Here is a 27,911-nt window from a genome sequence, read left to right as displayed (position 1 = left end):
CTCTATCCCAACCCCTAAACCCACCTTAAATCTGGAGAAACATAGCAAGTCAGACAGCATCTATGGAAAAGAGTACAGTCAACGTCTTGGCCTGAAACATTGACAATACTCTCTTCCACAAATGCTGCAAGGCCTGCTGAGCCCTTGCAACATTTTGTGTGTGTTGCTTGGATTTCCAGTATCTGAATATTTTCTCTTGTTCGTGATTGGACACCCACCTTAAACGTTACTCTTCCTTTCAGGTTCAAGTTCAGTTTACTGTGATTCAACTGTATACTTGTACAACTACAAAACAAAACAATGTTCCTCCTGATCAGGGACACAACACAGTACATATAACTTACACACAACACATAAAGTAATATTACCACAAATAAAGAAACAAATTACAAAATATATTCCAGAAGATTAGCAATTTAGCATAAGGTGCAAATATGACACAATCTTAAATGTAAATGGTATAATGCTACTGGTGCTTCATAGGTAATGAGATGTGGATGGTGGCCGGGAGTTCAGTCGTCTCGAAGGCTGGGGGAAGAAGCTGTTTTCCATCCTACCTTCTCATGTCCTAATGCTATAGTACCTCCTGCCTGATTGCAGGAGTAGAAAGATCGTGGGAGGGATGGGAGGGATCCTTGACATTACTAAAGACCCTGCAGATGCAAAGCTCCTGAGAAATATCTTGGATGGAGTTATCACCAGTGATCCTCTCAGCAGTCTTCACAATTCTTAGTAGGGACTTGTGGTCAGATGCTTTGCAATTCCCATTCCATATGGTGATGCAGCTGATCAGGAAGCTCCCAGTGGTGCTTTTGTAAAAACTAGTCTCACTCACCTCAATCTCTTCAGGAAGTGGAGACAAAGCTGTGCTTTCTTGACTAAAGAGGCAGTGCCCAGGGACCAGGTGAGATTGCCCAGTATGAGTACTCTCAGAAACTTTGTATTCCTAACTCTTTCCACGGAGGACATTTGAAATATATTTACAGTATTTGGGAAAATGTATAATTTCTTTAAGGGGTGTGTCTGTGAGTCAGATAAACGTAACATAAACTTGCAGTCTACACATGGATTCAGAGATAGCACTAAATAATCAGTCTGACCTTGGAGCCAGTTTAATTAACATAAAACTATTAAGACTTATGCAGGCATTCCATCCAATATCTGTCTGTATCAGAATCAGGTTTCTTATCACGGGCTTGTATGAAGTGAAATTTACTGTTTTGCAGCAGCAGTACAGTGCAAGATCATAAAAATTAATATAATTACAAAATAAATATAATGCAAAAAAGAGGAATAGCAAGGTAGTGTTCATGGATTCACAGACTGTTCAGAAATCTGATGGCAGAGGGGAAGAACTGTTCTTAAATCATTAAGTGTGGGTCTTCAGGTTCCTGTAGTACCTCCTGCCAGACAGTAGTATTGGGAAGGTGGCATGCAATTGATCATGAGCATCAAAGGTTCCAGAGAGAAGGCAGGAGAATGGGGTTGAAAGGAATAATAAATCAGCCATGATGGAAAGGTGGAGTAGACTTGATGGGCCTGAATAGCCTATTTTGGCCCCTATGTCACACCATCTTGTGGATACTGCCTTCTTGATGCAGCTCAGTGGCCTGGAGCATTGTGCCCATGATGAAGCTAGCTTCGTCTGTACCCGTCTGCACTCTTTTGTGATCCTGTTCACTGGAGCGTCCTATTGATGTGAACAGATAGAATGCTCTCCACCATACATTTATTGAAATTCGCAAAAGTCTCTGGTCACATACCAAATCTGCTCCAATTCCTAGTGAAGTTGAACAGCTGGTGTGCCTTCCTCATGACTGCATCAATATGTAGTTCTCTTCAAACTTCACTCTTTGTGCATAAGTAATTAGTTTTAACTCCAATATAACCTCTGATGAAAGGCAAGGAATGTCTGAAACAAATTAGCTTTGCTCTGGTAACAGTACAAATAAAAATTAACAATGTCAACCAATTATACCACCTCTGTATCTGAATAGACCCAAGACCAAAATCAATAGCCAGATGGATAACACACAAGGTGTTTTTCTCACTCACACTTGGTTGATTGATATTATTGATTTAATTTGTGTTTGTGTATGCATTTCCCCCTCAGGTTCCAATGCAATTGTACGGCAGGTTACTACGGGATATTATGTGAACTGGATGTGAACGAGTGTGTGCTTCTACCTTGTCTGAACAATGGCAGCTGTTATAATATGCCTGGAGGCTTCCAGTGTCTCTGTTCCCATGGATTTACAGGTACACAAATGCTATGTGAATGCTAATGCAACAAGTGTATTTCCGTCTCTCTTCTGTCACAGGGAGATGCAACTGAAACACCGTGCTTAGCGATACAAAGGTGCACAATGTATGCCAGCCAAGCCCATCTGGTTTTGTGATTTAAAGTCCCTCTGCTGCCGCAACATCTCTTATCTCTGTAACTTATAAATATCCGTGATCTCTGCCTCTCCTGTCTTTTGCATTCTGGATTTCCATCTCTTCATCATCACTGGAGAGACTCTGTATCATAAGTCTCTAACCTCCACAACTCCCCTGCCAGTCCTTTCCATCCCTTTCCATTTAAGTCCCATGAAATTTAACACTTTTTATTTCAGAAGTATGGTTTAACATTATTTTTCTTTTGCAACTGTTCCTGGAAGACACTTAAGGATATTTCACTATGTTAGATAAACTCCAAAAAACAATTGTTGATGAAAATATTTTTATAAGTGTTTAAGGATTGTAATTAATCTTATTATTAATTATTCATCTAAACTTCTAGGAATGTTTTTCCTTCCTCTTAATCCTGCACTACAAATTCAGCCTTAATAATGTTGAAAGAGAACACGGCTCTGAAGAGCACACTCCTTTTGAGATTAGTCTGACACGGACATCTTAATTCCCAAAACAGAAAATTTCATTTTAGGTACTTGCTCAGTACATTGCAAATTATTACTTTCATTCCTCCAAGCTCTGCTGAGAATAGTAACTTCTCCATAGAGTACTTACCTTGGGAACATACAGATATAATGCTCTTTCAACAGCTTTCTGAAATATTAGACAAAATCCTACTGGGAATAATCAATTCAGGACCAAAATCTTGGACTTCGTCTTTTTCTTGTTTAAGTCTAAAGGCAAGTATGTATATCAGTATTTTAATTTGCTTTTAATGTGTTTGATTTTACACGAACTTAAGAAGTATTTGAATTATTTCTAGATATAATGTCACTGCCAGATTTGTGAGGGGCCATGTAATACCCAAATTTGTGACTTTCCCTGAGAAGCTCTCATTATTGGATAGTCACTGTTCTATACTAAAAGACTGTATAACTTTGGAATCTGATTTTGTAAAGTAAAACTAGCCTTGGGTATTATAATTTGATGAAATTGTTTTAAACAGGTGATCATAATCATATTACCAGAATCAGAGTCAGGTTTATTGTCACAGACATATGTGGTAAAATTTGTTTATTGCAACAGCAGTTCGGTGCATCTCTGATCAATAAACTGCTATCTGATGTGGTATTGCTGCTGGTTAGGTGATCTCAAGTCCAGTGCAGCACAATTGAGATTGTGTCCACTGTAGACCTGTTGTACTGGTAGGCAAGTTGCAATGGGTCCAGGTCCTTGCTCAGGCAGGAGTTAATTCTTGCTATAACCATCCTTTCAAAGCACTTCATCATAGTAGCTGGGAGTAGCTACCGGGCAATAGTCGCTAAGGCAGCTCATCCTGGGCACCGGTATGATTGATCTGTGTTATTTGGTGGTGTTTTCTTTGCTCTAAGTGTTATTTGCAGCAGGAGTGTCGAAGCAATTGGATATAGAATGTTCTTGTTCTTATTTATACACCTGTGGAGGGGTCGATGATATCGAAACCATCCATTTTTGAATTGCTGAAATATGGCAATGTTCCCATGATAATAGTTCTTCCAGTTAGAAGCAATTCATTGGCAAGGCATCTCGAGAAGTCATTTTATGGAAATGTCTTGACGAGACAATTAAAAGGTGCATGAAGTGATTTATGCCCTGTGCAGACATTTATATTTGGTTTGTGTCAGTGTTTTATAGGAATGAAAAAATGCACTCATTCACTGTGAATTTAGCAATCACATGTTTGAATAATGAAGAGAAGACATTCAAATCAATATGTCAGTTATTACTGTTTGTTGTAAAATATGCAGCAGTTAATAAGAGCTTTGTTGTTTATTATTGTTGTTGCTGCTTGCAGTTTACCCTGAGGGAGCACTTTGAATCAAAAACAGGTGCATAAATATACATTTTAATCAAAACATATTTTTCTGTTTTTCAGTCCTCTGTTTTTGTCCTCTTTCTGTTATTGACATTGAAACCTCACAGAATAGCTTGAATCTTCCTCGCTACCGTGTCCAGAAGCTGTCGGGTTTAGTTTGTTAGCATTGGTTTCTCAGGTGTGGTGATATTGAACTGATACTGATAAAATGGAACAAAAGCATTCATTTTGACATCATCACATTGGTGAGCTCTCACCCACCAGATATTTGCTGAGTAGGGAGAAAGTGAAATCAGGGAGTACAAGCAGAAATTATATTTTGGAAATGCTGCACTCTCTCAACTTCACACAGTTCACCCATTGACACTTTCTTTCTCTGCAGATAAAATCATAGAGTGATGTAGCATTTAAAAAGGCCATCCACCCGACTCATCCATGCTGACCAAGGTGCCCACCTAAAACAGTCACATTTTCATGGATTTGGCCTCTGTCATTGGCAAGGGTTGGAATTATTGCACACTCTTAATGGAAACATTGACATTTCTTTCTTCGCTACAGATAGAGCCAAGAAGCACAGACGCAATTAGACAGATTGGAAGACAAAAGGGATACTTTTCTCTCTTAACCAAGTTATGCGTCCTGCTCTGGTTACAGGGGAATAGGGTGATGAGGGGTACAGATAGGGATTTCCCCAGAAACTTTTTCTGCTGAGGTTGGGTGGGACTACAACCAGAGATGATGGTTTAAGGTTGGAAGGTGAGAAGTTTAAGGGGAAAATGAGGGAAAACTTTTTCATTCAGAGGGTGAGAGTATGGAATGAGCTGTCAGCACAAGTGGTGCATGGGAGCTCAAATTCAATGTTTAAGAGAAGTTTGGATATGGAGGGTTATGGTCCCGATGTAAGGTGTTGAAAGTAAGCAGTTTAGATGGTTTTGGCATGGACCAGATGGGCCAACGGGCCTGTTTCTGTGCTGTACTTCTCTATGACTCTATGATACAGGGAAAATGTGATTGCACTGGGGAAGGTGCAGAGAATACTAAATAAAATATTGCATAGACTGAAAAATAATAGCCATGTGGAAAGATTGGATAAGCCAGGGTTGTGTTCTTTTACATAGAATGTCGGACAGGAGCAAGCCACTGAGTCACAATGGCATATTAAGCAAATTCTCATCCGCTTGTGCCTGCTCCATATCCCACCATTCTCTGCTGGTTCAGTTGTCCATCTAACAGCCTCTTAAATGCCCCTATCATATCTGTTTCCATGACAGCAGCCCACTCCAGACACCTACCTCTCTCTGTGAAAATAAACTTGCCCCACACATCCTTTCAAACTTCCCCCACTCACATCCTTGACATTTCAACCATGGAAAATAGATTTTGATGGTTTACCTATGACTCTTGTAATCTTACAAACTTGTACCAGATCTCCACTCAGCCTACAGCACACCAGAGAAAACAACCCAAAGTTGTTCACACTCACCGTACAGTTTATACCCTCTAAATGATAGGTGTCAAACTCAAGGCCCGCGGGCCGTATCCGGCCCGGTGTACAATTATATCTGGCCCGCGAGATCATTTTAGATAGATCTATTATTTTAATTATTAATGGCCCGGCGATATGAAGCCTATGATTGTAAGCTAATACCAATCATAAAAATAATGCTTGCTCAGCAGTCTTCTTCACAAGAAACAGAATTTGTGAAGTGAAACACTTTGTAGTTATAGCAGAGACTGAGACACATGAGAACAGGCTGAAAAAATGGAGGCAATGAAAGCTGCGTTCGCACGCGCCCGACTGATCCGACCCGCATGAAGCTGCATTTTGCCCAATCCGGCCAGTGACCTAAAATGAGTTTGACACCCCTGCTCTAAATGGTAAATCCTGGTAAATTTCATCTGCAGCCTTTCCAAAGTCACCACATCCTTCCATAATGTGGTGACCTGATTTTCAAGAAATACACCCAGCCAAGCTTTTATATCTGCAGCAACAACCCCACTGGTCAGAGTCTTTCACCTTCACCATTCCACCGCTACTCCGTCTTGTATGAGCAAGCCAATTCTGAATCGAAACTGCCAAGTGGCCATGGATGCCTTGCCTTCCAACCTTCAGCATCAGCCTACCTTGAGCGACTTTGTCAAACACCTTCCTAAAGTCCATCTAGTTAACAATTCACAGATCTATATTCATTAATCACATCTGTCATCCCCAGAAAACTCAACCAGCTTTGTAAGACATGATCTGCCCTGCACAGATCTCTGCTGACTGGTTCTGTTCCGGCAACCTCATGCGCATAAATCTTATCGCTAAATTCCTCTCCAGGAAATTCACTTGCTTTGATGTGAAGTTCACCAGCTGTAAATTTCATGGATTATCTCCATTTCTCCCCTTGAAGAAAGGAACAACACTGGCTGCTGTTCAGTCCTCCAAGACCTTATCTTTACTAGTGATGATACAAGAATCTTTGTCAATGACCGGATTAGAAGGTCAGTTTATCATCTCGGGTATTTCAGCCCAAAGGATGTATCTGCTATGGCTTAATCTGTAGAATGAAAGTGTGAATGTGTTAGCTTCATGAAGTTTCAACATGTCCATGCTTTGACATTCAGAGATACTGCCTGATTTGGTGAGCCCTTCCAGCATTCTCTGCTTTCATTTTAGATTTTCTGCATCTGTTATATTTTGCTTTTGTATAGAAAGAACATGCTTACCAAGCCATTCTTTCACACCGTTGGAAATAAAGATATATGAAACATGTGTTTAGAAGGATTTTGCAAATGAAAACAATAACCAATCAGAAGAGAAAGAAATAAAAGACTTTCTTGGGCAAACAAATTCCTGCTTATCTCACCACAAAACCTTTACAACACCCTTAAGGCCATAAGGACATTTAGAAATAGGAAAGTGCAATTGACTAAAGTATTACATTTGTACAAGCTTCCAGTTACAGTATAATATCATAAGACATTTCTCAAGAGCATGAAAAATTGTATAAAAAGTTACAAGTAAAAATTTGATCAAAAGGGTAAATTTTAAGGAGATTTTAAAGGACAAACTAGATAAGGAGAAGCAGAGAGCTTTAGGGAAGGAATGCAGACCTTCAGATTTGGGCAACTGATGTGATGAGGGCTCATGGTTTTGATCTTTAAAAATGAGATACTGCCAGCCAGAATTGTGTAAGAGTTATGATATGAGTAGTAGACCTGTCTTGTCTTAATATTGTGTCTCTCTAAATACACACCACATATTCAATTTGCATTCTATGTTACAGTACAGTTTTATGGGTTATGTTTAGCATTATTTGCGAAAACCAGAACCAGAAATCAGAGAAACAGTCTTAAATTGGCAAGTTTCAAGATATTTCGCAAACACGAGGATATCTGCAGATGCTGGGAATTCAAGCAACACACACAAAATGCTGGTGGAACACAACAGGTCAGGCAACTTCTATAGGAAGAAGTACAGTCGATGTTTCGAGCCAAAACCCTTCATCAGGACGAAGGGTCTTGGCCCGAAACGTTGAATGTACCTCTTCCTGTAGATGCTGCCTGGCCTGCTGTGTTCCACCAGCATTTTATGCATGTTGTTTCAAAATATTTCTTTCTTTAAAGGATGACATTTGTTTACATCTGCCAGGCTTATACTTAATCATCCATGACACTGAAGGTGAATCTTCTGTCAAAGAGTAGTTGGTCATAGCAGAAAAGATATTCCTAAGTCCAGAATATAACTTATTTGGAAGGTATGAAACGGAAGAATGATTCATAGTTCTAGTTCTATGTTAGACATTGCCCAATAAATCAAAAGACTGGTTCAGATAAAGTTGGCTAAAATGCATACTGGCTCATCATTGAGCCAGGCTGCTCTTATACAAGCAGCCATCTGTAAAGAATATTTGAACATTATAGCCTAGTATGGGTTCTTCAGCCCTTAATATTTGAGAAATCAATTCCTCCTATATAGACCTCCACTTTTCTATCAGCCATGAGCCTATCTAAGAGTTTCTTAAATGCCCCTAATGTATCTGTCTCTACCACCACCCCTGCAGGGTGTTCCATGCATTCACCAGTCATTAAGTCATGGAAGGATTGTCTATTGAGTTTCGGTGGGTGGAAGTTAGAAACAGGAAGGGGTCAATAACTCCACTGGGTGTTTTTACAGACCTCTCAATAGGGCCATTGAGGAGCAGGCACAGAGACAAATTCTGGAAAGGTGTAATAACAGGGTTGGCATGGTGGGAGATTTTAATTTCTCAAATATTGACTGACATCTCCATCGAGCAAGGGGTTTAGATGGGGTAGAGTTTGTTAGGTATGTTCAGGAAGGTTTCCTGACATACGGTTTCCTTCCCTACAGAAGGAGAGACTGTACTTAATCTGGTATTGGGAAATTAACCTGGTCAGGTGTCAGGTCTCTCAGTGGGAGAGCATTTTGGAGATAGCGATCACAATTCTATCTCTTTTACCATATCATTGGAGAGGGATAGGAACAAACAAGTTAGGAAAGCATTTAATTGGAGTAAGAGGAATTATGAAGCTATCAGGCAGGAACTTGGAAGCATAAATTGGGAACAGATGTTCTCAGGGGAATGTATGGAAGAAATGTGGCAAATGTTCCGGGGATATTTGCATGAAGTTCTGCATAGATATGTTCCAATATGACAGGGAAAGGATCTTAGTGTACAGGAAGCATGGTGTACAGAGGCTGTTGAAAATCTAGTCAGAAAGAAAAGCTTATAAAAGGCTCAAAGAACTAGGTAATAATAGAAATCCAGAAGATTATTAGGCTATCAGGAAGAAGATTAAGAATGAAATTAGGAGAGCCAGAAGATGCCATGAGAAGGCCTTGTTGAGCAGGATTATGGAAAACCCCATGGCATTCTACAAGTATATCAAGACAAGAGGATAAGGTGCGAGATAATAGGACCAATCAAGTGTGACAGTGGAACAGTGTGTAAGGGACCAGAGGAAATAGCAGAGGTACTTAATGAATACTTAGCTTCAGTATTCACTACGGAAAAGGATCTTGGTGATTGTAGGGATGACTTGCAGTGGATTGAAAACCTTGAGTATATAGATATTGAGAAAGAGGATGAGCTGGAGCTTTTGGGAAATATCAAGTTGGATGCGTCTCTGGGACCAGATGAGATGTACCCCAGGTTGCTGTGGGAGGCAAGGGAGGAGATTACTAAGCCTCTGATGTTGATGTTGGCATCATCAATGGGGATGGGAAAGGTTCCTGAGGGTTGGAGAGTTGCAGATGTTGTTCCCTTATTCAAGGAAGGGAGTAGAGATAGCCCAGGAAATTATAGATCAGTGAATCTTACTTCAGTGGTTGATAAATTGATGGAAAAGATCCTGAGAGGCAGGATTTATGAACATTTGGAGAGGCATAATATGATTAGGAATAGTCAGCATGGCTTCGTAAAAGGTAGGTTGTGCCTTACAAGCCTGATTGAATTTTTTGAGGATGTGACTAAACACGTTAATGAAGGTAGAGCAGTAGATGTACTGTATAAAGTACTCCAGGCAAGGCTTGTTGAGAAAGGGGTCATGGGATCCAAGGGGACCTTGCTTTGTGGATCCAGAATTGGCTTGCCCACAGAAGGCAAAGAGTGTTTGTAGACGGGTCATATACTGCATGGAGGTCAGTCACCAGTGGTTTTCCTTGGGAATTTGTTCTGGGATCCCTTCTCTTCGTGATTTTTATAAATGACCTGGATGAGGAAGTGGAGGGATAGGTTAGAAAATGTGCTGATGACACAAAGGTTGGGGTGTTGTGGATAGTGTGGAGGGCTGTCAGAGGTTACAGTGGGACATTGATAGGATGCAAAACTGGGCGGAGAAGTGGCAGATGGACTTCAACCCAGCTAAGTGTGAAGTGGTTCATTTTGGTAGGTCAAATATGATGGCAGAATATAGCATTAATGGTAAGACTCTTCGCAGTGTAGAGGATCAGAGGGATTTTGGTGTCCAAGTCCATAGGACACTCAAAGCTGCTGTGCATGTTGACTCTGTGATTAAGAAGGCCTTCATCCACCATGGGATTCAGTTTAAGAGCTGAGAGGTAATGTTACAGCTATATAGGACCCTGGCCAGACCCCACTTAGAGTACTGTGCTTAGTTCTGGTCACCTCACTACAGGAAAGATGTGGAAACTATAGAAATGGTGCAGAGAGCTCACCTTCAGAAATCTAAACGGGCAGGTGGTATGGCCTTGCCCAATTTTCAGTTATATTACTGGGCAGCCAACACACATTTCTTATCTTTTGGCCTTACTTTTATAATCAGTCTGACTGCCCAATATGGGGCAATGGAGTTGAACTCTAATAAAAATATCTCCACATTTCTGGGATCCGCACTTCCCTTGCCATTTGCCTAAATCAATTGTTAATCCAGTTATCAGACACACTCTGAGAATATGGGCTCAGAAAATATAATGGAGTTCACGGTTTTTCTCTCTCTAGTCCTATTCTATATAATCATCTTTTTCAGTCTTCTATGCAGGATTTAACACTTCTAGACTGGCACAGACAGGGCATTTGGTGCTTTGAAGATCTTTTCATAGACAAGTGCTTTGCAACTTTTCAACAACTGTCTGTAAAGTTTGGCCTGCCTAACACTCATTTCTTTAGATATCTCCAAATTAGACATTTTATCAACCCCTTAATATCAAACTTCCCTGAGGTATCTGATAAAAAATGTTGTGGATTTGTTTCTTCATATGAAACCATTGGGTAAAGGTGTAATATCTACTATTTGAGATATGTTAGCGATGTTGAGGCGAACCCCCTTTGACAAAATTAAAACTGCCTGGGAGCATGATTTAAATTTTCTTCTATCTGACAAAGTTTGGGACTCAATTCTCAAGTCAGTTAATTCAACTTCTCTATGTGTTCGCCCCTGCCTTTTACAGTTCAAGGTTGTACACAGGGCTCATATGTCTAAAACTAAATTGTCGCGGTTCTATCCTGATGTTAGTCCCTGTTGCGATAAGTGAAAAGGGGGAGAGGCTTCCCTTATTCATATGTATTGAGCTTGTCCTAGATTGGAGAAATTCTGGAAAGATTTTTTAAAAACTTTATCTCATATACTTAATTACTACTCGGAACCTAACCCTCTGATTGCTCTTCTCAGCACTTCAGGAGAAGTTGACATGCATCTGACTCTGACTAAGTGTTGTATATTGTCCTTCACCTCTCTTTCCGCCAGACGTGTGGTTCTTATTAGGTGGAGAGACGCTGCCCCACCCACTCATGCTCAATGGCTTCGAGACATTATGTCCTGCTTAGACCTTGAAAAGATTCATTATTCACTTCTTAATTCAGATGTGAAGTTCCAAAAGGTGTGGGGACCTTGAATATTTTCATAATTCCCATTTAGATTAGGGGTGCATCCCTCCCTTTTTTCTTTTACATTTAAATCCCATACTTCCAGCTTCTTTCGGTTAAGATTTACCTTTTCTTTTGATGTGTAGACATATTATAGTTCAGGTAGGAGGCAATATAACTTTTTATAAATACAGCTCTGTGGTGATAAAAGTTCTGATTAACTTTTTTTTATATATCATAAAGTTAGCTTGGAGTTGGGTAGTGGGAGAGTGGGGTGGTGACTAATTTTATATAATTCTACTATGGGTGCTTTTTCTTAATTGTTATGAACCGTACATTTGACACGTTTGCTTTGCACTGTATAAACCTTTCTTTACTGTTTTTTTTTGTTTTTCGCATTGTAGAAACTCATTAAAAAATTTATTAGAAAAAATGAAATGGTGCAGAGGAGATTTGCAAGGATGTTGCCTGGATTATGGAGCATGCCTTATGAGAATAGGTTGAGTGAATTTGGCCTTTTCTCCTTGGAGCGATGGAGGATGAGAGGTGACCTGATAGAGGTGTATAAGATGATGAGAGGCATTGATCGTGTGGTTAGTCAGAGGCTTTTTCCCAGGACTGAAATGGCTAGCACAAGAGGGCACAGTTTTAAGGTGCTTGGAAGTTTGTACAGAGGAGATGGCAGGGGTAAATTTTTTACACAGAGTGGTGAGTGCATGGAATGGGCTGCTGGCAACATTGGTGGAGGCGGATACTATAGGGTCTTTTAAGAGACGCCTAGATAGGTACACGGATCTTGGAAAAATATGGGTAACCCTAGGCAATTTTTTAGCTAAGGTAAGGACATGTTCAGCAGAGCATTATGGGCCGATGGTCCTGTGTTGTGCTGTAGGTTTTCTATATTTTTATGTTTTTGTAACATTTTGTCTGGTAACCTCCTCATTCAATAACTGAAAGACTGGATAATATCTCGCCATTCCAATTATCTCAAACATTTTATGACGAAGTAGGCTTGATTTAATGTGTTGGCTACATAATGTCTTTTCTCAGATGTTACTAAATATTTGTATTGTATGCCTGCAAGCTCACGTGCTTTCTCTGCAGCCTCTTTGGTGCTGTGTGGAAAGGTTTAACAGCAGAGATCTCAAGTTACTTCTAGTGTTGAAATTGCAGGGGCCCTGGCAGATATAATTAAAATGTCTGTATCCACAGGTGAGGTGCCGGAGGATTGGAGGATAGTTCATGTTGTTGTTGTTTAAAAAAGGCTCAAAAAGTAATCTGGGAAATTATAGGCTGGTAAATTTGATGTTGGTAGTAGGTAAATTATTGGAAGAGTACTAAGTGATAGGATCTACAAGTATTTAGATAGACAGGGACATTAGGGAGAGTCAACACAGCTTTGTGCATGGTACGTCATGTTTAACAAATCTTTTTTGAGGAGAGTTTTTCGAGGAGGTTACAAGGAAAGTGGATGAAGGGAAGGCAGTGGATGTTGTCTACATGGACTTCAGTAAGGCCTTTGACAATGTTCCACATGGGAGGTTAGTTGGGAAGATTCAGTCGCTAGGTATACATGGTGAGGTAGTAAATTGGATTAGACATTGGCTCAATGGGAGAAGTCAGAGAGTGGTAGTGGTGGATTGTTTCTCTGAGTGGAGGCCTGTGACTAGTGGTGTGCCAAAGGGATCAGTGCTGGGTCCATTGTTATTTGTCATCTATATAAATGATCTGGATGATAATTTGGTAAATTGGATCAGCAAATTTGCTGATGATACAAAGATTGGCAGTGTAGTGGACAGTGAGAAAGGTTTTCAAAGCTTGCAGAGGTATCTGGACCAACTGGAAAAATGGACTGAAAAATGGCAGATGGAGTTTAATACAGACAAGTGTGAGCTATTGCGCTTTGGAAGGAAAAATCAAGGTAGAACATACAAGGTAAATGGTAGGGCACTGAGGAGTGCAGTAGAACAGAGGGATCTGGGAATACAGATACAAAATTCCCTAAAAGTGGCATCACAGGTAGATAGGGTCATAAAGAGAGCTTTTGGTACATTGGCCTTTATAAATCAAAGTATTAAGTATAAGAGTTGGAATGTTATGGTGAGGTTGTATAAGACATTGGTGAGACCAAATTTGGAGTATTGTGTGCAGTTTTGGTCGCCTAATTACAGAAAGGATATTAATAAGGTTGAATGAGTGCAGAGAAGGTTTACAAGAATGTTGTTGGGACTTGAAAAACTGAGTTACAGAGAAAGGTTGAATAGGTTAGGACTTTATTCCCTGGAGCGTAGAAGAGTGAGGGGAGATTTGATAGAAGTATATAAAATTATGATGGGTATAGATAGACTGAATGCAAGCAGGCTTTTTCCACTGAGGCTAGGGGAGAGAAAAAAAACAGAGGACATGGGTTAAGGGTGAAGGGGGAAAAATTTAAAGGGAACATTGGGGGAGAGACTTCTTCACATAGAGTGTGGTGGGAGTGTGGAGGGAGTGTGGAATGAGCTGCCAGATGAAGTCGTAAATGTGGGCTTACTTTTAACATTTAAGAAAAACTTGGACAGGTACATGGATGAGAGGTATATGGAGGGATATGGTCCTGGTGCAGGTCAGTGGGACTAAGCAGAAAAATTGTTTGTTGTCTCCTTTTTTTCAGCTATCACGGGGGACAAGACAAGGTTGTCCATTAAGTCCTTTGTTATTTAACTTAATATTAGTACCCCTTGCTATTGCTCTTCGTGAAGCCAAAAATATTCATGGGATTTTTGTGAATGAGACCATGCACAAGATCTCTCTTTACGCTGATGATTTATTGGTATACATTTCTAAGCCTGAAGAATCTGTTCCTGCTCTGCTAAAATTATTTGACAAATTTGTAGACTTTTCAGGATATAAAATAAATTTTAGTCAAAGTGAATTACTTCCTTTAAGTGAATCTGTCTCTATATATGAAAATATTCCTTTTAAAATTATGGATTCTTTTAGATATTTAGATGTTATAATTACTAAAAAATATAAGGATCTTTATAAGGCCAATTTTCCTGATTTAGTGGACTCTATGAAGTATTCATTTCGTAGATGGAGCCCACTTACATTTTCACTTGTTGGTTATATTCATGTAATTAAAAAGATGATTTTACCAGAATTTTTATATTTATTTCAGAATATTCCTGTTTTTTTGACTAAGAAGTTTTTTTGATCAGATTGATTCTATTATTCTATCTTTTATTTGCAATAATAAAAGACCAAGAATTGGTAAATGTCATTTGCAAAAGTTGAAAAAGGACAGAGGTCTTGCTTTGCCTAATCTGAGAATGTATTATTGGGCTGTTAATTTGCGGTATACGTCCTTTTGGTTATATTGGGGTGATAGGAATGATCGGCCAATTTGGGTAGACCTGGAACTGAGAGCTGTGAAACAGTTTTATTTAACTTCGTTATTCGGAGTTGCTCTACCTATATAATTAGCTAAAGTTGCTAATTTAAACCTATATCCTGTGGCTAAGCACTCTTTACAAATTTGGCTCCAGTTCCGCAATTTTTTTAATCTTAAAAAATTTAAACTTTGTAGTATAATTTATCATAATTACCTGTTTAAACCGTGGAGTGATCCAATTCTTTTACTTTGGAAAAATAAAGGCATTAATTCTTTTTTGGATTTACTTAAAGAAGGCAGATTGATGTCTTTTAAACAATTAGCCGATAAGTATTCTCTCTCATACTCACATTTTTTACAATATCTTCAAGTTAGCCATTTTTTACAAAAATATTTAAGTAATTTTCCTTACATATTGGAGGCTGAATTGTGAGATACTATTATGAATACGAACCCCTCGTTGAAAGGTTCTATTGGAAGAATTTATAATTTATTATTACAATGGGATAAGCGTCCTTTACTTAAGATTAAACAGGTTTGGGAAAAGGAACTCAATTTGACTTTTATATGGGAGGATTGGACGCGGATTCTGAAGCTGGTTAACTCTTCTTCGATCTGTGCTAGTCATTCAATGATTCAATTTAAAATTGTACATCATTACCATTTGATGAAGGAGAGACTTTCTAAAATATTTCCCAATGTTGACAAGTATTGTGATAGATGTAAAACTGAGATAGCTACACTGACACATGTGTTCTGGTCATGTTCTATGTTAAAACAGTTTTGGAAGTCAGTCTTTTCGACAATTTCTAAAGCACTCAGAATCAACTTACAACCTAATAAATTGACTGTGCTTTTTGGAATAACTCCTCAAAATATCCATGGTATTTCTGTGTCTGACCAACATGTTATCGGGTTACAACACACACAAAATGCTGGTGGAACAGGCAGCATCTATAGAGGGAAGCACTGTCGACATTTCGGGCCAAGACGTCAACAGTGCTTCTCCCTATAGATGCTGCCTGGCCTGCTGTGTTCCACCAGCATTTTGTGTGTGTTGTTTGAATTTCCAGCATCTGAAGATTTCCTCATGTTATCAGGTTTGGTACATTGATAGCTAGGAGGGCCATCTTGTTGAAATGGAAGAATATATCAGCTCCTACTTTGTTATAATGGTTCTCTCAAGTGATGCTGTTTCTTAGCTTGGAGAAAATTAGAAGTCAAACCTTTGAACCTTTGTTTGATCTTGAGAAGAGATGGGGGTCATTTGCTTGTTATTATCATTTCAGTTAACTGGTAGGTTTCCTCCATGATCTAAGTGTAGATTTTTTTGATATATCTTTCTTTCTTGTTGGCGGTTTGATGTTTATTTTTAGAAGCTTTTTGTATGATGCATGGCTCCAGGATTGTACCTCCAATGGGTTTCTTTTTTTTTTCCTCATTTTTCTTGCTTAGTGGGGTTTTTTAAATTCATAAAAATTTTCAATCTTTAAGATAATTTCTTATTTTTGAGACATAGTAAGTGTTGTTACTTTGATGTACTTGTGCTATTTTTGAATAATAATAATAATAATAATAATAAAAATTTGAAGAAAAAATGGTTCGGCACAGTCAAGAAGGGCCAAAAGGCCTGTTTTGATGCTGTAATGTTCTATGGTTGCTGTTGTCCTGTACTGTTGATAGTAAAACTACTCCAGTCCAAAGATCACTGCATGTACTTTTCTCATTCTCATTTTGCATGTTAAACAGCTGTCAAAGCTTTACCTTCTACAATTCTGCTTTAAGGTACCGGAGGAGAGCAGGTAAATTAAACTAACATAGGCCTGCATTGATGACAAGCTTACAGAGAGCTAAGATAGCACCGCTTTTGTGTACTTGCTCCACAGAGACACATGGACATCTGGAGGCTTTAACATTGGATATGTTTGCAACAGTTAGTCACATGGTACAATCCTTAAAGTACATCTCAACTGATATTTTAAATATCATTTACATTACAAATGGTTTCCTGGGTGACAGCTTTATACTTGGAAAATAGTTGCCGTATCACTTAATTTCTATTGTGTATAAAATGAAAAATGTACTGTATAAATCCTCAGCAGATATCCTCGAAAGTTTATTTGTACACAAGTGAGTGGGCAGCACCTGTGTTTATATGTATGTACATCTATGCACTCATGCGCATGTTGTGACAGGAGATCTAGGCGAGGATGGTTAGGACCCAGGTGCTGGAGTATCTGGGACTAGAATTCAGACACAATAAGAGACTGAAACAAGGACACGGTTCCAAACTAGACACTAGATGACAATCCAAAGTAGGGTTGATGATTGAGCACCAATGTAGAGTTTCCAAGGTAGAGTTGATAGTTGGGGGGTGTTGTGGATAGCATGGAGGGCTGTCAGAGGTTACAGCAGGAAATTGATAGGATGCAAAACTGGGGTGAGAATTGGTAGATGGAGTTCAACCCAGATAAGTGTGGTTCATTTTGGTAGGTCAAATACAATGGCAGAATATAGTATTAACAGTTAGAATCTTGACAGTGTGGAGAATCATAGGGATCTAAGGGTCCGAGTCCATAGGACACTCAAAACTGCTGCACACATTGTCTCTGCGATTAAGAAGGCATACGGTGCATTGGCCTTCATCAACCGTGGGATTGCGTTCAAGAGCCGAGAGGTAATATTACAACTACATAGAACCCTGGTCAGACCCCAGTTGGAGTACTGTGCTCATTTCTGGTCACCTCACTACAGAAAGGATGTGGAAACGAGAGAAAGGATACAGAGGAGATTTACAAGGATATTGTCTGAATTGGGGAGCATGACTTACGAGAATATTGTGCTATAGGTTTTCTTTGCTTCTATGTTCTATCTAACCTCAGTTTAAATGCTCTGTAAATATAAAAAAAATTGGCAACAAAATATGGCAATCAGTTAGCAGGGCGGTGCTGAGTCTTTAAAGGGACCATACCAGCTATCCACATTCCAGAGAGCTGGAGCATCTAGACCCTGAAAGCTGGTGCAATCATGTGCATACCATAACACATGAGACATTTGAGTGTATGTGTCTGTGTGGCCAGCATCTACACCTAGTGGCAACTTCATTTGGTATATCCTGTGGTTATTTCAGTTACTGTCACCTTCCTGTCAGTTTGGTTCAATCTAGCCATTATCTTCTGACCTCTCTCATTAACACTGTGATTTTGCCCACAGAACTGCTCTTCACTGGTTTTCTTTTTTTTTGTTTTCTCACACCATTCTCTGTAAACTCTCGAGACTGTTGCGTGTTAAGATCCCAGGAGATCAGCAGGTTCTGAGGTACTCAAACCATCTCATCTGGCACCAGCAATAATTCCACGGTCAAAGTCACTTGGATCACATTTCTTCCCCATCTGATATTTGATCTGAACAACAGCTGAACCTCCTAACCATGCCTGCATGCATTTACGCATTGAGTTGCTGTCACATAACTGGCTGATTAGATACTTACATTAATGAGCAGGTGTATAGGTGGACGCAATAAAGTAGCCACTCAGTGTGTGTGTGTGTGTGTGTGTGTGTGTATATTTCTCTGTGTAGTGATCGTGTGTTGTGTGTACGTACATTTTTGTAAGAGATTTTAGGTATAATTCTGAGTCTATCTATAGGGGAGCACATGTATTGGCATAGGCTCCCAAATACATGTCTCTGTCATCTCTTGTGCTTAGCTCTGTCGCTTTGTGCATCTGTGTTCATGTATATGTTATACATTTGGAGGCAGTCTGCGAGACCATCTTATGTGCTGTTTGCTGTAAACTCTCAGAGCTTTGAAATAAACATGTTGATTTTGTCGCACAGTAACAACTGGGACATGCTACAATGCTTCTATAGTGACATCATTACATTACATGCATACCCAAATCAAAATAATATTTACATACTAATGTATATACTTTGAAAGAGTGCTTCACAGATATATGACAATCACAGATCCAGTCTGTTTACTGATTTCCTTGGACCTCTCTACAGCTATTAGCATCTCTTGCATCTTATTACTTCTTGATGTGATAAACGTGTTACGTGTTGACTCAACACAGTTATGATCTGTGTCCTCTTTCTCTCTCGCTCTCACTCTCTCTGTCTCTCCCGGCTCCATATTAATTCATCATCACATATTTCTTCAATATGTTCTAGTAAAGCCTCTTGCATTTTCTTAATTGTACACCCTGCTGCTGTGCCTGATTCAGATCCACTTAGATTGACACTCAGTACCTCTATTATTGTCTTTCAACATGGCCTGTCTGGAATGGGTTCTGTTCTATACTTCAATGTTAGTACCAAGTCGTCTAAATCCTCTGTGAATAGCTGTTGTTTTTTCTGCAGTGGCGGAGGCTGAAGGGGTATCTGATTGATAGATTCTGAAAAGCATAGATAGACAGTATCTTTTTCATAGTGATGAACTGTCTAATCCCAGAGGACGTGTATTTAAGGTGAGGGGGATAAGTTCACAGGAAATGTGAGGGGCAAATTATTTATTCGGAGACCGATGGGTGTCTGAAATATGTTTCCAGGAGTGGTGGTAGAGACAGAGACTTTAGAGATTCTAAGAGGGGTTTTAATGCGCATGTAAATAAGAGGGAACTGAAAGGATACAGACATTGTGTAGACAAAAGCAATGTTGGTCGGCCATTTGGTTATTAATTTAATTGGTCTGGTATGACATTGTGGCTGAAAGGCCTGCTGCTATGCTGTAGCATTCTATGTTGTTGGGAAAGACAAGCCTATTCGAGTATCCTTGATCTGTGGACATTTCAGGATTTCCATTGCTAGATGGTTGTGTGTCCAGATTTGAAGTGGTCCAACCTGTGCAGAGTGCTCATGGACTGATTGTAGAAGTGTGCCTTTCTGCATGGTGAGTAGTTGCTCTTGCCTCCACAACAATGATATGTGCCTTTTGCCCTTACAGGGAACTATCCTTGTTTTGGAAGTGGAGTTTTTGCTGCACCTTCTGACTCGAAGTCAGCATCATGCTGTTATCTGGTGATGGATGAAGCTCCTTGTTTTTTTTTTCGCTGCACTTCCGTCAATTTTTAAAGTTCAAAGTAAATTTATTATTAAATTATGTATATGTCACCATATATTACACTGGGATTAATTTTCTTGCAGATATTCACAGTAGAATAAAGAAATGTAATGAAATCAATGGGAAACCATAGAAAAACAAAAACTCACAAGCAACTAATGTACAAAAAAATCAAACAGTGCAAATACAAGAAATAAATAAACAAACAAGCAAATAATACCTAGAACTTGGGTTGTAGAGTACTTGAAAGTGAGTTCATAGGTTGTGTTCAATGATCAGTTCAGAGTTGAGGTGAGTGAAGTTATCCACTCTTGGTTCAGGAGCCTGATGATTAAAGGGTAATAACTGTTCCTAAACCTGGTGGTGTGGGACCAAAGACTTTTGTACCTCCTTCCTGATGGCAGCAGCAAATAGAGAGTAAGGTTACAATACTGCAAGTCAGATGAAATGTACCACACAGTATGAACTGAATAAGTTTGTCACATTAACCAGGCATGAATCTATTCCACAGAGGTTTACAATATAAAACTTGCAATATGAGGATAAATCCTTTTAATGCAACAATATAATTGTTGGCCATTTCTCCTGCTCTTTGATTCCCCATGCTGAGCTTTGAATTCTCTGCAATTTCAAATGGAATAATTGAAATAATCCCCCAATCTCTGTATATCTCTGGGTCACCTGCAATCGGTCTCAGAATGCAGAACAGTGTTATTACCCTCTCACAGCAGCATGGTTCCAATGTGATCTTTCTGGATATTATTAACGTTGAAAGTAAGTTCAAATTTCAAAGTAAATTTTATTATCAAAGTACATACTGTATATGTCACAATATACAACCCTGAGATCCATTGTTCTATGGGCATACTCAACAAACCTATAGAATAGTAACTATAACAGGCTCAACGAACAATCAACCAGAGTGCAGAAGACAACAAACTGCAAAAGCAAATATAACTAAATTGCAATAAATACTGAGAATGTGAGATAATGTGATAAAAAGACCTTGAAATTGACACTCTCATAGCAGCATGGTTCCAACATGATCTCTTTGCTTGGAGATTATTATTGGTAATAAAGATCATTTTAATAGTTTTCATGTAGCCTGTCTACAAAACATAACTGCCCTTGAGCTGTCATTTTGTTCACTTGTGTTGCTCCACTCTATATTTCCTTTTGCCCACAGACACACTTCAACACCAAGCTGGGTTCAAACCCTGTCTGCAGAATTTCAAAGTCCCATGATCAGTATCATTTGTCAGCCATGTTTAATCAAGGCATCAAGGAGATCTTTCAAACTACCTTTGTTATTCCTCTAGTTGTTTTCACTGTCTGCATCTTATATTTGTAACCGGTCTATAAAGATAAGCTCAGCTATATATGTCACATATACATTGAAAGATCAAAACATATACTGAAATGTGTCATTTCCATCGTGCATTGCGGCCATCCCATAAGTGTTGCCACACTTCTGGCACTAACCGAGTATGCCCACGATTTACTAATCCTAACCCAGATGTCTTTTCAAGAACATGGGAGGAAAGCAAAACTCCTGGGGGAAACCCACACACTCACGGGGAGGACATTCAAACTCCTTTCAGCCATCAGTGAGAAATGAGCCCCAATCTTCTGATCACTGGCAGTGTGCACCTTGATACCTAGTGCTCTGCTGCCATCCCACACTGTATCTATTAAAAAACATGGGAGCAGGAGTAAGTCCTGCTCCACAATTTAATTATGTCATGACTAATTTTCTGCAAGTGACATTTCCCATAAACCTTGATTCCCTCAAATTCCAGAAATCTACTGACCTTTATTTTGAATGAACTGACAGATTGACCTTCCATAGCTGTCCAGGGGAGATGATACTAAATATTTGCCACCTATTACATGAATAACTGTTTTTTCTCATCTCAATCCAAGACAGCCTATTCCTCAACCTGAAAATGGACCCATTAATTTACACTGATCATCCAGGGAAATACTTTCCTTTCATACAACCCACTGAAGCAGTTATGTTTTGTAACACCAGAAACTAATTGAAAGAAAAACACTGGGGTCAGGATATTAATTTTGGTTGATACTTAATTTTTGTTTCCTTTATTTTAGTGAGGTGCTCACATGTAATGTGGTGGTGTAATGACGTATGTCATCCATGCACTTCCATATAACATAATGAATTATGTGAACAAATGAAGAAAGCTTAATTGAACAATATCAGAATCAGATTTACTATCAGTGGCACGTGTTGTGAAATTTGTTAACTTTATGGCAGTAGTACAAAGAAATACATGATAAATAAATATAGAGAAAAAATGACTTACATTAAGTGTGTGTGTGTGTATATATATACACACACACACACACAGAGATATATATTAAATAGTTATGTTAAAATAAGTAGTGCAAAGTAACAAAAATAAAAAAGTTGTGCAGAAGTATTCATGGGAACACTATATTTACAATATTACTCAAATATTACTGAAATATTAAATGCGCTACACTCCTCCGCACTTAGCTATAAACCAACAATATAGAATGCATGAAAACTCAAATATGTAACTTATTGCTCTGCAGTCATCTATTGTGTGGTTCCATTCAGGCCGAAAGGTTTAATCATTTTTTACTTAATCACAGGATTTCGTACTTTTCTGGGTTAACGTCTTTCCTGTCGAGGGGTTGGTGGGTCACTCTGCTTGGCAGGTGAGATCTATGGCTATGAAACAAACTCAGGTTCTGAGACCTTCTCTGTGGTGGTTGTGTGAGTTAACTCTGGAGTGAAGGAAGTAATTCTGACATCCCTGGACACCTTTTTTTTCTTTAAAAAATTACTCTACTCTCCTCAACTGATTGTGTAATTTCCAGATAATATCAGATACAGTATCCACTGTGTAGGAGAGAGGTCCAGTTCGGTTCTTAATCTTTCCAAGTTACCACTTTTTATCAATTCTGTAGTCCCTCACCAGGACTGCTTGTCCAGGAGTGAAACATTGAAACTCCTTGTTTGAGGAGCCTTCAATTTGTCTCAGCTGTTTGTCCTGCATACTCCTTCTGAGACTGGGTTTGAGGAGATCCAAACGTGAGCACAAGGGATGACCCAGGGACACCATAGCTGGTGAGTTGTTGGTTGTGAAGTGTGCTGCATTGCAATATACAAGGAGGAAGTTAGTGAGCTTCGGATTCAGTGCCAGTGCGGTGTGTTCTGCTGACATAGCTCACAGTGCATTCTTCAGACTCCGGACAAACCTTTCTTCCATGTCACTCATAGCTGGGTGGCACAGTGCTGACGTAATGTCTTATTCCATTTACTTTCAAGGATGATTGAAACTGTTCTACAACAAACTATGGTCCATTTTCACTGACGAAGTGTTCTAGAATACCAGTCCTTAAGGCTTCTCAACTCATCAACAACACATGAGGTTGTAGAGGAGCTTATTGGAAACACTCCTGACCGCTCTATATCTACATCCACTACGACCAAAAAACTTGTGTCCATGAATGGTTTGGCAAAATCTGCATGAATCCTCTGCCAGAATGCAAGCAATTTCCAGGGATGGAGAGCCACTGCTCCTGGCATCTTCTGGGGTCGGGCAGGTGATATTAAGGGACCAGTTCAAGTCATCTGTGAAGTGAGCTGTCAGGAATTTAGCACACTAAACTCTCTCTACGGAAGAGCCATGCATTTGCAGAGGAGGTGCTTTGTCTGCACCTTCCTGAAGTCCACAATGATTTCCTCTGTCTGCTCCATATTCAGGCTTAGGTTGTCCTTCTCACACCAATCCATCAGCCACTCCACTTCTTCTCCATACTCCGTCTCATCATTGTTCTTCATAAGGCCAGCCACTGTTGTGTCATCCACAAACTCGATGACATGATTTGTGCTGAATCCTGTGACACAGTACTGTGTCAACAGTGTGAAAAGCAGGGGGCTGAGCATACAGGCTCGGGGAGTACCAGTGCTCAGTGGGGCAAGAGATGTTGCTTCCCACATGGACTGACTGTGGTCTTGCTGTTAAGAAGTCCAGCATCCAATGGCAGCACAGAGGTGTTGAGACACAGCAAGGACAGCATCCCGACTGGTTTCTGGGGTATGATAGTGTTGAGCACCGAAATAAAGTCTATAAACAGCAGTCTGGCATATGAGACCCCATTTTCCGGGTGGGAAAGGACAGAGCGGAGGACAGAAGCGATTACATCATCAGTGGATCGATTTGAACTATAAACAAACTGGGAAGGATCCAGTGTAGCTGGAGAAATACTTTAATGTGTTCCATGACCAGCTGCTCAAAGCATTTGATAAGAGTTGATGTTAATGTCACTGGACAATAGTCATTTAGGCAGGTTACAGTTGCCTTCTTTGGCACTGGAATGATGGTTGCCACCTTGAAAACCGAGGGGACAATGGGTTATTCCAGAGAGATATTGAGTATATCCGTCAGCACCTCTATCAGCTGGGCTGCTGAGTTTTTCAGAACTCAACCTGGTATATTATTCGGCCCCCCAGCTATGCGTGGGTTGACTTTGGCCAGGATCTGTTTACCTCAGCTTCAGCCAAACAGAGTGTCTGCTCCTCCTGGGGGTTGGGGGGGGGGGTTCAGAGGGATATGTTCCTCACCAGCACTTCGTTCTGCTCATTAATCAGGCATAAAACTCCTCAGCGAGTGAAGCATTGTGTTCAAGTGGTGGAGCACAGATGCCAGGTTTGGCAGGAACCTGTTATAACAATTGACAAATCCTAAGAAGAAGCACAACAGTGACATGTTCTTTGGCCTTAGGGCATCCACCACTGCTTGAATTTTCTCAATTTACGTTTGTGTAAATCTTGTGTGTCAATGGTTTAACTACAGATAGCGATGTTTGGTTTAAGTAATTCATACTAGATGCATTGTGCTCTAAGCCCATAATCTTCTAATTTTTTTAGCACTATCTTGAGATTTTGGAGATGTTCATTGTCATCCTCACTGGTAACAATGATGGATGTCATCAGGTACCTGGGCAGCTTTGCAGCACCTGGTCGATAGCTTTCTGCCAGAGTGCAAGTACAGATGTTACTCGAAAACTAAGCCTTTTATAGCAATATTGTGCTTTATGAGTGTTTATTGTAAGAAACACTTTGGACTCTTCTTCCATCTCCATATGTAGGTAGGCCTCAGCTAAGTCCACCTTGTTGAAATCTTACTCTCCAGAAAGGTTTGCAAAGATATCCTCTATAGTGGATAGAGGGTATTGATCTACTTTCAGTATTGGGTTGATAGTGACTCTAAAGTCACCACAGATCCTGACAGACCTATCCTCTTTGGCTACTGGGACTACTGGCATTGTCCAAGGGCTCCATTCGGTCTTGGAAACAATTCCTTCAGCCTCCATGTGATCTATCTCACTGCTACTTCATCATGGATGGTATATGGAACCAGGCAGGCTTTGTAAAACTTGGATGTGGCATTTTCAGTTAACACTATTTTACTCTAGAGCATTCTGCAATCAACAATGATTTTAAATGTTCCTGCATTAAGTTCGCGATATCATCAAAGCTAATTTTGGCTGGCTTGGTTGAAGCAGTTCAACTTCTAAGCAAAATGCATGCTTTTCCACTATGGCACTCAACAACATTGACACTGGTTTTTCATCAGCTGTTTCATTTGCTTCAAAAGATTCATTCAGTATGCATCATCCAGTTTTCTTCTGTGTATCTATTTCTACTTTTTTAAAATTTGTTGTTATCACCCAGTACTCTCTGTTTATGAACCTCTGGGTGTACATATTGTTTGCTAATTTCATTCACTTCTGCTTTTTTTAACATGAACGTCTCTGTCCCCTTCCAATGAAAAACATGCTGTGCTTCAGCAGGTAGGTGGTCGTCTCAGGTTCATTTTAAAATTCCTGGTCATCACTCTTATGTTTTGTAACTCCAGAAACCAATAGAAAGAAAAACGTAGGAACTGTGATACTTGTCAACTTAGTTATCTTTTCCCTTTTTGTTAAGTGAAGCTCTCATGTATAATGTGACTGTGCAATGATGTAAGCCATTGACATACTTCCTGCGTATAACCCAAAATGAATTATGTAGATAAACAAAGAATGCTTAATCAAACAATGTATTTACAATATTATGCAAATGAAACACCCAGGTTTCCTTGCCTGCATAAGCCTAGGGAAGACAACCTCTAGCCCTGCCAAGCTTGTGAGATTGAGACGCGCTCCCACCCCAAACCCCTGTTTGCTTGAATGTTGTGTAATTCGCTACCTTGTTTCAAACTAGTGCCACAAATTAACAGTCAGTTACACTGCATATGCTTAAAAGATTTATCTTTATAATTCTTAATTTGACTAAAGGGCTAGTAAAGAAAGAACAAAAAAAAAAGAAAATGGCCCATTTTAACGTAACGGTCTAATGTGCACAAGTTGGATCTCACAGTTTCTCCAAGTCACGGATCCTCAGTTGATCTCATCCAAGGCTTGGTTGAATCCTACAACCTCTTCTCTCTGGTGTCTTCCCTCTACATCTCCTCTCAAACAAAAGTCCCAAGCCCAACCTTTGTGTCTCTCACCAGAGAAACCTGCCTTTAAATTCAACCATCCTAATTGGATGGCACACATTTCTCCTCTTCTCTTACCTTCAACAATAACCCAACCATAAGCTGAAAACAAGCAGCTCTCAAAGAACTGCCAAATGAAATACAAACAGCACAAGAGTAAAACTATGAACAAGGGTATTACACAAATATTACTGAAATATTGAATACACTATAGAAACCTGCAAGAATTCCAAAAGGTTCTTTTAGATGTCCATGCATTCTTTTACAACAATGATACAGAATTAATATACTTGGAAATGCTACTTGTAATAACCTCATATGGCAGCAGCTCAATGCATAAAAGCATGCAGACATTGTCAAAAGGTTCATTTGTAATTCATACCAAACATCAGAATGGGGAAGAAATGTGATTGAAGTGACTTTGACCATGGAATGATCGTTGGTGCCAGATGGAGTGGTTTGAGACTCTCAGAAACTGCTGATCTCTTGGGATTTTCATGCACCAAATTCTATAGATTTTTACAGAAAATGTAAAAAAAAAATCCAATAGGGGATAGTTCTGTGAGTGAAAATACCTTGTTAATGAGAGCGGTCAGAGGAGAAAGGCCAGACTGGTTCACTCTGACAGAAAGATGACAGTAACTCAAATAACAGCATGTTACCACAGTGGAGGGCAGAAAAGCATCTCTGAGTGTAGATTACATTGAAACTTGAAGTGGATAGGCTACAGCAGTGAAGACCATGAACATACATGCAAGGGCCACTTTATTAGATACAGAAAGTAGTTAATGTGGCCACTCAGTGTATGTTGTGTATTTTTGTTTTGAGGATAAGTCATAAGAGAAGCCTTTAACAATTCTCTTATTTCTGTAATTATTTGGGAGAGTCCTTCTTAAGCTTGATAATGGATGGGCCTGCATAAAAAGAAGAACGTATTAAATACTAAAAACAAGAGAAAATCTGCAGATGCTGGAAATCCAAGCAACACACATAGAATGCTGGAGAAACTCAGCAGGCCAGGCAGCATCTATGGAAAAGAGTACAATTGATATTTCAATCTATAAACCTTCAGCAGGACTGGAGAGAAAACAAAATGAGGAGTCAAACTCTGACTTCTCATCTTTTTTTCTTTAGTCCTGCTAAAGCGTCTTGTCCCAAAATATATTAAATATTGGCAGTATGCTCACTTTGTCAAATGTACACTCTCCTAAGCTCACCTAGCTTCAATGCAATAAATGTATAATCACAGGTTGTAAATAACTGCTGACCTAACATAGATTTTATACACCTTGACTTGCTGCTGCATTCCTTCAAGCTATCTCCTATCAAATCAAAATCAAATTAGGACAAATGAGTCCTT

The 27,911-nt window shown here is 39.5% G+C and overlaps 1 protein-coding gene across 1 annotated transcript in view; it reads left to right on the top strand.

Moving 5' to 3' along the window:
- LOC132401336 (protein eyes shut homolog) overlaps positions 1–27,911 on the top strand; it is a 1,222,700-nt gene that overhangs the window by 650,674 nt on the left and 544,115 nt on the right. Inside the window, exon 18 of the mRNA XM_059983465.1 lies at positions 2,114–2,259. Coding sequence (XP_059839448.1) covers positions 2,114–2,259 — 146 coding nt within the window. The remainder of the gene's footprint in view (positions 1–2,113; positions 2,260–27,911) is intronic.

This window comes from Hypanus sabinus, chromosome 10 (genome assembly GCF_030144855.1).
Source record: "Hypanus sabinus isolate sHypSab1 chromosome 10, sHypSab1.hap1, whole genome shotgun sequence".
NCBI classification, from domain to species: Eukaryota; Metazoa; Chordata; class Chondrichthyes; order Myliobatiformes; family Dasyatidae; genus Hypanus; species Hypanus sabinus.
This window is presented reverse-complemented; position numbering and strand designations above follow the sequence as displayed.